This window comes from Pholcus phalangioides, unplaced genomic scaffold, assembly GCF_987345545.1.
Source record: "Pholcus phalangioides strain wild (caught in Gottingen) unplaced genomic scaffold, Ppha-v1.0 ptg000010l_1, whole genome shotgun sequence".
Lineage (NCBI taxonomy): Eukaryota > Metazoa > Arthropoda > Arachnida > Araneae > Pholcidae > Pholcus > Pholcus phalangioides.
The window spans coordinates 37,088,825-37,099,855 of record NW_028301603.1 but is presented as its reverse complement, the minus strand read 5'-3'; the positions used below and the strand labels follow the sequence as shown (position 1 = coordinate 37,099,855).

Genomic DNA, 11,031 nt, shown 5'->3' with positions numbered 1-11,031 from the left:
ATTTGTAGGTTATTGCTGTTGTCCAGAGGGTCAGTTTTTCATAAGAAATTGAATTGAAATTTTTCATTGTATCTAAAATCAAATTTTTACTAATTAGAAGCTGTTTATTGGCACAACATTTTACAATACGTTAATTCGTATGACTATCTTTAATTTGTTTTTGAAAAAAAGACTCAAGGTTCTAAAAAACATTTTATTTACATATTTCCACGAGATGAAAGGAAAAAATATGATGAAAAACTGTAAATGAAAATAAAGCAGGGTCATTTATTTGCAATTGCTGTGGCAATTCTGTTTAGCGCTGCAGCAACTGAATTCATAGCATTTGCCACAGCATGCAGTCCTGTTTCAACACACTCCTCTTGGCTGCCGATTGCCTCAGCAACCGCTTGCAGAGCCTCTGCTGTTCTTTTCTGGGCATCAGCAGCACCAGATTTAGAATCGATCAGTTTATTGATAGCCTCCTCTTTGCGTTTCCTCTTCGGTCGCTTCTGGAATGTGAACGACCTTTGAAGAGGTCTGGGAGTGCTTGTCACAGGTGCCGATGATGTGCTTGCCACGGGCACCGTGGATGTGCTTGCCACGGGTTCTGAAAAATAATTTCATTTTGTACATTAAGTTTCGCAGTTAAAGTAATTTATGTACTACATGTTAAAATAGGTGGGCAAAGTAAAAGTGTAGGGTAATTTTGTGCCTATTTTAACTGTACATAGCCAAGGGAGCTTTGCGTAATCCATACGACAATGCAACAAACATTACACATGCATGATGCTACTTTTTCTCAAGCGGAATAAAACCATCTCGCAATGGGAAAACAAGGGAAATTTTTTCTTCTTACCAGAAGCTGCTGGAGTCGGACTCGCCAACATACTCTGCACAATGCTGACATCAATGTACTCTTCATCACTGCCAGGAGGTGGATATGCAGAGGATGTGTCTGTAGCACACTGTGATGGCTGAAAAGAAAGGCACTTAAATATTAAACATTGTCGCATATTAATTATCGATATGAAACAATGAATCATTTCCATAAATGGAATAATCCCCTTTGCAAGAAACTATTCTTTAACATTCTATTGAAGAATAGGTTAAATCCCAATGTACGGTATACTGCTGCATGCATGTGGACTTTTTTTAATCATCAGGTCTAATTTAGAGCTTTTTGCTAGGGTTACCAGCAGAACGGGAACATCAAATTGCATTAAGAATGCTCTGTTTGTTGCTCATAAACATATGTTGGGGGACAGTGCAGTCTTTTTTCTGAGGCCCTATCTGACAAATTCTCAAAAGATTCAACCACTTCTAATTTTTCTGAGGCCCCTCTTCTCCAGAGGTGCCCAGGTGGGCCCATGCATTAAGACAGCACTGGTTGGCGACATAGTTTTGGTATACTCAAAAAGTTGGTGATGGCATACAGTATATTGAGAATTAACATGCTCAATGCAGGGACTTGACATTTACAATTTCTCATTACACAATAGCTCAATATAACCACATACTTGTGATTACTGAATTCTACGTTTTGTAGCTTTTCCATTACCAGTATCAGGAATGGCTTCAGTGGCACGGATTGGAATGTTGAACAATTCATGTTGCAAACCCATCATACAGCTATCATCAGTACGAGGTAGGAGCAGCAGTCATTGCTGTTCAGGCTCCCCAACATGTTTCATTTCAAAAACATAAATGTATAAAAAAAAGTAACTTTACATAGTATGTAATGTTTCAGCAGATTTAACAATTTTAAAACTAAGAACAATCACACAATAAATTATACTAACTGCGGGCTGCTGTGCACGGCTGCTAGAGTTGGGTGCTCTCACTTCATCATCGCCGTACACAACCACATCTCCCATCAGGGCAACCACCCTCTCCTCTAGATGGTTGAGGGGCATCAAGCTTGCTACCCCTCCACCCGTCAGTGATGCCTCCATCCGAATGGCCGCTGCTTTTTTTTTATCTCACACTTGAAGCTGGCCCACGTCTGAAAACAAGAAAAAAAAAAAGAATGGGTAACTATTTCCGAACCACGTCACAGAGTCTGAAGTTATGCAGTTAGTAATTTATGAAATGCGACAGAAAGGGTGTACACTTACTTTTTTCCAGTCCTTCCCGTTTTTTTTGGGCCCGTAAGGCATGCTGTTTAGAATGTGGGCAAGGTCATCCCACAGTCCTTCCCTCATGTCTCTCGTGAAGGACGGGGAAAACTTGCCCTCCACCATTTCCCTGTGCTCCTCTATAAATGTCACCATTTTCTCAAAATGAGCTGCAGTCGTCCTGTAGTTCCTTTTCCTTTTACTCTCCATTTTTCAATCGATGCGTACACAAATCTAGTATTAGAATGTAAACACCACACCAAAAATGCACGTGCAGATAGTGAATGGATGTTGCCACCGCTAATGAGGCAAATACAAACTTTAAATTAATAGTAGTAGTTGTTAACATTTCGCAGAGCTGTGATTGGTCAGTTGGAAAATTCCCCAAAAGGGGAATTTTTCTGTTTTCCTTGTCACGTGACCTTAAGAATAACTATTAACAATCACATCGTGGTTGCATTTGGAGCTCGATTCTTAACGCGATTCTTATGAACTGATTCTTACGTATGGATGATTGGTTATTAAGAATCAATAGGTGGTACACCCCCAGATCGATGGGAATGTAGAATAAAATCACATTCCCGCAAGCCAAATTATCACTCGAAAACAAAATTATTTTGTACAAAACAATTCTTAGACCCAACTTAATATATGCTTCTCCTGCATGGTCTCATTCATGTAAAATGAATATTATGAACTTACAGACCATGCAAAACAAGATCCTCAGGAGATTTGCAAATGCACCCTGGTTTATTAGAGGAATTAATATCAGAAATGATTTTGGCATTCCTCATATTTGACTATGTCAAAAATGTAAATAAAGATCAATTCGACAGAATCTACATATCAACATCTCAGAGATACACAAGCGTTGGGGAAATACAGGGGGCCTCAGCAAGTCTTTCATCTGGACTGGAATTTGTTGTAGTTTGCTTACTTATTTTCTGTAGATAACTGTAATATTGTATGTTCTGAACTCATCAGCTTCCTTTTGTCACCTATTCTTAAGATTGTTCAATAACTTCCTTTGGGTCCTCCATATGTACATATTTTCAACTGGAACCCTATGAATATAGTTGTTTTTTCCCTCTTGTAGATATTTTTCATTGAATGAGCACTTACTGTGAACAGAACCTTTTTTTAATTTTGATATTTTCGCATATTTTTCTTTTGCTTTTTAAACTCGATCAACAATTTGAAGTGTACACTGGCGTTTTGTTTTCTCTGGAATAAGTGATATCTTTTTCATAATGAGTGCTCAGTAGTCTGAGCAATTCAAAATGAATATTATACTCAGGCCCGTATAATATTATACTAGTCCCAGTGGGCATAGTGGCGGATATTCGAACCATCACCACAGTGGTGGTCGGCTGAAATTGGTTTTCTGAGTTCCCAACTTCCAGGCGCAAGTGCGAGCCGATGTGCCCGTTAAAAAGTCCCACCACTGACAGCAACAGGCCCATAATGGTAGCATTATGCAATCATTCATAGTTGTAAAAATTGATGGCAGATGACCACATAAGCATTAAGCCGTAAACAAACTTCACGTTAGGTTGACAGCACACTCATGCACGTTCCAACATGACCAATTGGTTAGACGTTCCACAGAGGCATATGGGCGAGGTTCATACCATCTAGGGGGAGCTTTTGAAAATACACTAAAAATGGTATATATATATACATACATTGAGTACATGTGCTTTGCCGCCCCCCCCCCGGAAAAAGTTGAAATGACGGCCCTGATTATACTCTTGAGCGCTAACACGAGAATAGTATATATTTGGAAGAACTTTTCAATCTTAATTTCGTATGCGAGGTTTTTGCGCTGCGATCCCCATGCAGTGTTTTTTCTCCTCTTTTTCCACCGTTAACTGTATTGTTACGGAGGTATTTTGGTGATTGTGGCTATGTGCTCTGGCAGTCTTGTGTCCTGGTGTGTTGGCATTAACTCTCTGGCATAATTTTGTTTAGTCTGTCAGTTGATTTTGACCATTTTTCTCTCTTTCTTTTATTCTATCTTCTCATTCTTTTTCTTTCCTTCTTCATAGGCTTTCCTGCCCATTTCGTATGCCGATAGTCGTCCTAGTTGGATGGGAATCAGCTCTACATTCTATTCTGGTCTATTCGAGGGATTAGAGTTAAACTCTATGAGAAGTCAGTTGGTTGGACTTTACGAGAAAGTTGTTCGATCTCGGAGTAGCTTGTAAATACGTGTAAATTGCTGTTCTGTAAATAAATCTGCGTTTCCAAAACAAGAAACGGTTTGGCGGACAATCTTGGCGGAACGGTTTGGCGGAAGTCTTGTAGAAAAAAATCCGGAGAACAATATATATATATATAATTCCTAACTGACTCGCTGACAGATTCATCATCGCCAAGCGAAACCACTTAAGTTATAAATATGAACTTTACTTCATGAAGTGAAATTACTGACCAAAGACCCACTGAGGAAAGGTTTTTCGTAATTCGACCCACGTTAGGGGGGCCATAAGAGGTTTCAAAGATTACATGGAGCAATCATGCTGATCCGAAACCGCTGAAGTTATAATTATGAAAACTGGTCAGTAATTTTAATTTGCGACGTAAAAACTTACTAAGGTGGTTTTTTTTAATTCGAGCACCAGGGGGGGGGGGGGTCAAAAGATGGTCTAAAGGTTACATAAAGAGTTCATGCCGAGCTGGAACCGCTTAAACTATAAATGTGAATTTTAGTCGATACCCTCATTTTATCATGTAAGGACTCGGTAAGAAGGGTTTTTTCGAAATTCGACTCATAAGGGAGTTCCAAAGGTTACATAGAGAAATCGCGCTTCATTACATGTAATCATGTTATGAATGAAGAGTAAATGTACACAGGAATAGGCTAGTCCTAATGGAAATAAATAATTAGTATTAAATTAATATTCCCGGTAATACAGTCGAATCCCGTTTTAACGAATACCGTTACAGCAAAATTCTCATTTTAACGATCACTTTTCTGATCCTCCAGATGAGTTTACATAGGGACATTTTTAAATGACCTATAATTCCTTTATAACGAAATTTTCGAAGTGATTTCTACGGTCTCTTGTAGTTCGTTATAACGGGATTCGACTGTATAAGCATTTTATATGTAAACTAGCTATAAAACTCGGCGCTGCCCGGGTTTTCAATTACTGGGAGGATCGAAGTGGCCAACCAATATAGAGGCATATAAACTATAACACATATATGACATGAATGTCGCTCTCCACTTGTTAATACAAGATATACGGAAGACTGGATGTTGTGAAGATATTTATTATTTCAGATGTTTATCGAGGGACCCGGGTTCGACTCCCGGTAGAGGCAGAGATGAGTTTTTTCCTTCCTTAAAAAATAAACATCTGAAATAATAAATATCTTCACAACATCCAGTCTTCCGTATATCTTGTATTAACAAGTGGAGAGCGACATTCATGTCATATATATAGCCCTCTGGTGGCTCGTCGTCCATGAGCTATTAGCTGATCGGTTTCACCGTCCATTGCACGGTTCCGTTCGGCATATATACGCTCTAGCGAAGGAAAATCTCTATCTCCTCTGTAGCTTAGTGGTCAGAGCACTCGTCCGGCAATCGAGGGACCCGGGTTCGACTCCCGGTAGAGGCAGAGATGAGTTTTTTCCTTCCTTAAAAAATAAACATCTGAAATAATAAATATCTTCACAACATCCAGTCTTCCGTATATCTTGTATTAACAAGTGGAGAGCGACATTCATGTCATAAATATAGCCCTCTGGTGGCTCGTCGTCCATGAGCTATTAGCTGATCGGTTTCACCGTCCATTGCACGGTTCCGTTCGGCATATATACGCTCTAGCGAAGGAAAATCTCTATCTCCTCTGTAGCTTAGTGGTCAGAGCACTCGTCCGGCAATCGAGGGACCCGGGTTCGACTCCCGGTAGAGGCAGAGATGAGTTTTTTCCTTCCTTAAAAAATAAACATCTGAAATAATAAATATCTTCACAACATCCAGTCTTCCGTATATCTTGTATTAACAAGTGGAGAGCGACATTCATGTCATATATATAGCCCTCTGGTGGCTCGTCGTCCATGAGCTATTAGCTGATCGGTTTCACCGTCCATTGCACGGTTCCGTTCGGCATATATACGCTCTAGCGAAGGAAAATCTCTATCTCCTCTGTAGCTTAGTGGTCAGAGCACTCGTCCGGCAATCGAGGGACCCGGGTTCGACTCCCGGTAGAGGCAGAGATGAGTTTTTTCCTTCCTTAAAAAATAAACATCTGAAATAATAAATATCTTCACAACATCCAGTCTTCCGTATATCTTGTATTAACAAGTGGAGAGCGACATTCATGTCATATATATAGCCCTCTGGTGGCTCGTCGTCCATGAGCTATTAGCTGATCGGTTTCACCGTCCATTGCACGGTTCCGTTCGGCATATATACGCTCTAGCGAAGGAAAATCTCTATCTCCTCTGTAGCTTAGTGGTCAGAGCACTCGTCCGGCAATCGAGGGACCCGGGTTCGACTCCCGGTAGAGGCAGAGATGAGTTTTTTCCTTCCTTAAAAAATAAACATCTGAAATAATAAATATCTTCACAACATCCAGTCTTCCGTATATCTTGTATTAACAAGTGGAGAGCGACATTCATGTCATAAATATAGCCCTCTGGTGGCTCGTCGTCCATGAGCTATTAGCTGATCGGTTTCACCGTCCATTGCACGGTTCCGTTCGGCATATATACGCTCTAGCGAAGGAAAATCTCTATCTCCTCTGTAGCTTAGTGGTCAGAGCACTCGTCCGGCAATCGAGGGACCCGGGTTCGACTCCCGGTAGAGGCAGAGATGAGTTTTTTCCTTCCTTAAAAAATAAACATCTGAAATAATAAATATCTTCACAACATCCAGTCTTCCGTATATCTTGTATTAACAAGTGGAGAGCGACATTCATGTCATATATATAGCCCTCTGGTGGCTCGTCGTCCATGAGCTATTAGCTGATCGGTTTCACCGTCCATTGCACGGTTCCGTTCGGCATATATACGCTCTAGCGAAGGAAAATCTCTATCTCCTCTGTAGCTTAGTGGTCAGAGCACTCGTCCGGCAATCGAGGGACCCGGGTTCGACTCCCGGTAGAGGCAGAGATGAGTTTTTTCCTTCCTTAAAAAATAAACATCTGAAATAATAAATATCTTCACAACATCCAGTCTTCCGTATATCTTGTATTAACAAGTGGAGAGCGACATTCATGTCATAAATATAGCCCTCTGGTGGCTCGTCGTCCATGAGCTATTAGCTGATCGGTTTCACCGTCCATTGCACGGTTCCGTTCGGCATATATACGCTCTAGCGAAGGAAAATCTCTATCTCCTCTGTAGCTTAGTGGTCAGAGCACTCGTCCGGCAATCGAGGGACCCGGGTTCGACTCCCGGTAGAGGCAGAGATGAGTTTTTTCCTTCCTTAAAAAATAAACATCTGAAATAATAAATATCTTCACAACATCCAGTCTTCCGTATATCTTGTATTAACAAGTGGAGAGCGACATTCATGTCATATATATAGCCCTCTGGTGGCTCGTCGTCCATGAGCTATTAGCTGATCGGTTTCACCGTCCATTGCACGGTTCCGTTCGGCATATATACGCTCTAGCGAAGGAAAATCTCTATCTCCTCTGTAGCTTAGTGGTCAGAGCACTCGTCCGGCAATCGAGGGACCCGGGTTCGACTCCCGGTAGAGGCAGAGATGAGTTTTTTCCTTCCTTAAAAAATAAACATCTGAAATAATAAATATCTTCACAACATCCAGTCTTCCGTATATCTTGTATTAACAAGTGGAGAGCGACATTCATGTCATAAATATAGCCCTCTGGTGGCTCGTCGTCCATGAGCTATTAGCTGATCGGTTTCACCGTCCATTGCACGGTTCCGTTCGGCATATATACGCTCTAGCGAAGGAAAATCTCTATCTCCTCTGTAGCTTAGTGGTCAGAGCACTCGTCCGGCAATCGAGGGACCCGGGTTCGACTCCCGGTAGAGGCAGAGATGAGTTTTTTCCTTCCTTAAAAAATAAACATCTGAAATAATAAATATCTTCACAACATCCAGTCTTCCGTATATCTTGTATTAACAAGTGGAGAGCGACATTCATGTCATAAATATAGCCCTCGGGTGGCTCGTCGTCCATGAGCTATTAGCTGATCGGTTTCACCGTCCATTGCACGGTTCCGTTCGGCATATATACGCTCTAGCGAAGGAAAATCTCTATCTCCTCTGTAGCTTAGTGGTCAGAGCACTCGTCCGGCAATCGAGGGACCCGGGTTCGACTCCCGGTAGAGGCAGAGATGAGTTTTTTCCTTCCTTAAAAAATAAACATCTGAAATAATAAATATCTTCACAACATCCAGTCTTCCGTATATCTTGTATTAACAAGTGGAGAGCGACATTCATGTCATATATATAGCCCTCTGGTGGCTCGTCGTCCGTGAGCTATTAGCTGATCGGTTTCACCGTTCATTGCACGGTTCCGTTCGGCATATATACGCTCTAGCGAAGGAAAATCTCTATCTCCTCTGTAGCTTAGTGGTCAGAGCACTCGTCCGGCAATCGAGGGACCCGGGTTCGACTCCCGGTAGAGGCAGAGATGAGTTTTTTCCTTCCTTAAAAAATAAACATCTGAAATAATAAATATCTTCACAACATCCAGTCTTCCGTATATCTTGTATTAACAAGTGGAGAGCGACATTCATGTCATATATATAGCCCTCTGGTGGCTCGTCGTCCGTGAGCTATTAGCTGATCGGTTTCACCGTCCATTGCACGGTTCCGTTCGGCATATATACGCTCTAGCGAAGGAAAATCTCTATCTCCTCTGTAGCTTAGTGGTCAGAGCACTCGTCCGGCAATCGAGGGACCCGGGTTCGACTTCCGGTAGAGGCAGAGATGAGTTTTTTGCTTCCTTAAAAAATAAACATCTGAAATAATAAATATCTTCACAACATCCAGTCTTCCGTATATCTTGTATTAACAAGTGGAGAGCGACATTCATGTCATATATATAGCCCTCTGGTGGCTCGTCGTCCATGAGCTATTAGCTGATCGGTTTCACCGTCCATTGCACGGTTCCGTTCGGCATATATACGCTCTAGCGAAGGAAAATCTCTATCTCCTCTGTAGCTTAGTGGTCAGAGCACTCGTCCGGCAATCGAGGGACCCGGGTTCGACTCCCGGTAGAGGCAGAGATGAGTTTTTTCCTTCCTTAAAAAATAAACATCTGAAATAATAAATATCTTCACAACATCCAGTCTTCCGTATATCTTGTATTAACAAGTGGAGAGCGACATTCATGTCATATATATAGCCCTCTGGTGGCTCGTCGTCCATGAGCTATTAGCTGATCGGTTTCACCGTCCATTGCACGGTTCCGTTCGGCATATATACGCTCTAGCGAAGGAAAATCTCTATCTCCTCTGTAGCTTAGTGGTCAGAGCACTCGTCCGGCAATCGAGGGACCCGGGTTCGACTCCCGGAGGAGGCAGAGATGAGTTTTTTCCTTCCTTAAAAAATAAACATCTGAAATAATAAATATCTTCACAACATCCAGTCTTCCGTATATCTTGTATTAACAAGTGGAGAGCGACATTCATGTCATATATATAGCCCTCTGGTGGCTCGTCGTCCATGAGCTATTAGCTGATCGGTTTCACCGTCCATTGCACGGTTCCGTTCGGCATATATACGCTCTAGCGAAGGAAAATCTCTATCTCCTCTGTAGCTTAGTGGTCAGAGCACTCGTCCGGCAATCGAGGGACCCGGGTTCGACTCTCGGTAGAGGCAGAGATGAGTTTTTTCCTTCCTTAAAAAATAAACATCTGAAATAATAAATATCTTCACAACATCCAGTCTTCCGTATATCTTGTATTAACAAGTGGAGAGCGACATTCATGTCATATATATAGCCCTCTGGTGGCTCGTCGTCCATGAGCTATTAGCTGATCGGTTTCACCGTCCATTGCACGGTTCCGTTCGGCATATATACGCTCTAGCGAAGGAAAATCTCTATCTCCTCTGTAGCTTAGTGGTCAGAGCACTCGTCCGGCAATCGAGGGACCCGGGTTCGACTCCCGGTAGAGGCAGAGATGAGTTTTTTCCTTCCTTAAAAAATAAACATCTGAAATAATAAATATCTTCACAACATCCAGTCTTCCGTATATCTTGTATTAACAAGTGGAGAGCGACATTCATGTCATATATATAGCCCTCTGGTGGCTCGTCGTCCGTGAGCTATTAGCTGATCGGTTTCACCGTCCATTGCACGGTTCCGTTCGGCATATATACGCTCTAGCGAAGGAAAATCTCTATCTCCTCTGTAGCTTAGTGGTCAGAGCACTCGTCCGGCAATCGAGGGACCCGGGTTCGACTCCCGGTAGAGGCAGAGATGAGTTTTTTCCTTCCTTAAAAAATAAACATCTGAAATAATAAATATCTTCACAACATCCAGTCTTCCGTATATCTTGTATTAACAAGTGGAGAGCGACATTCATGTCATATATATAGCCCTCTGGTGGCTCGTCGTCCATGAGCTATTAGCTGATCGGTTTCACCGTCCATTGCACGGTTCCGTTCGGCATATATACGCTCTAGCGAAGGAAAATCTCTATCTCCTCTGTAGCTTAATGGTCAGAGCACTCGTCCGGCAATCGAGGGACCCGGGTTCGACTCCCGGTAGAGGCAGAGATGAGTTTTTTCCTTCCTTAAAAAATAAACATCTGAAATAATAAATATCTTCACAACATCCAGTCTTCCGTATATCTTGTATTAACAAGTGGAGAGCGACATTCATGTCATAAATATAGCCCTCTGGTGGCTCGTCGTCCATGAGCTATTAGCTGATCGGTTTCACCGTCCATTGCACGGTTCCGTTCGGCATATATACGCTCTAGCGAAGGAAAATCTC

The 11,031-nt window shown here is 42.0% G+C and overlaps 1 protein-coding gene across 1 annotated transcript; it reads right to left on the bottom strand.

The window, feature by feature from the left end:
* Positions 1 to 263: 263 nt before the first annotated feature.
* LOC149081382 (uncharacterized) lies at positions 264 to 2,379 on the bottom strand. The gene is made up of 4 exons (XM_089238328.1): positions 2,097 to 2,379; positions 1,782 to 1,984; positions 839 to 956; positions 264 to 589 (listed from the first exon to the last, which is right to left on the bottom strand). Exons 2-4 carry the CDS (start codon positions 1,932 to 1,934, stop codon positions 264 to 266), a joined length of 597 nt encoding a protein of 198 aa, XP_089094454.1. The 5' UTR covers positions 1,935 to 1,984; positions 2,097 to 2,379.
* Between the last annotated feature and the right edge of the window lie 8,652 nt (positions 2,380 to 11,031).

Bases quoted from the DNA above. Each gene is read 5' to 3' on its own strand.
- LOC149081382 (XM_089238328.1), bottom strand. From the start codon at position 1,934: ATGGAGGCATCACTGACGGGTGGAGGGGTAGCAAGCTTGATGCCCCTC. The intron at 957-1,781 runs GTTAGTATAATT...CTTTCTTTTCAG, and splicing joins GCCGTGCACAGCAGCCCGCA to CCATCACAGTGTGCTACAGA. The intron at 590-838 runs GTAAGAAGAAAA...ATTATTTTTCAG, and splicing joins TCCGACTCCAGCAGCTTCTG to AACCCGTGGCAAGCACATCC.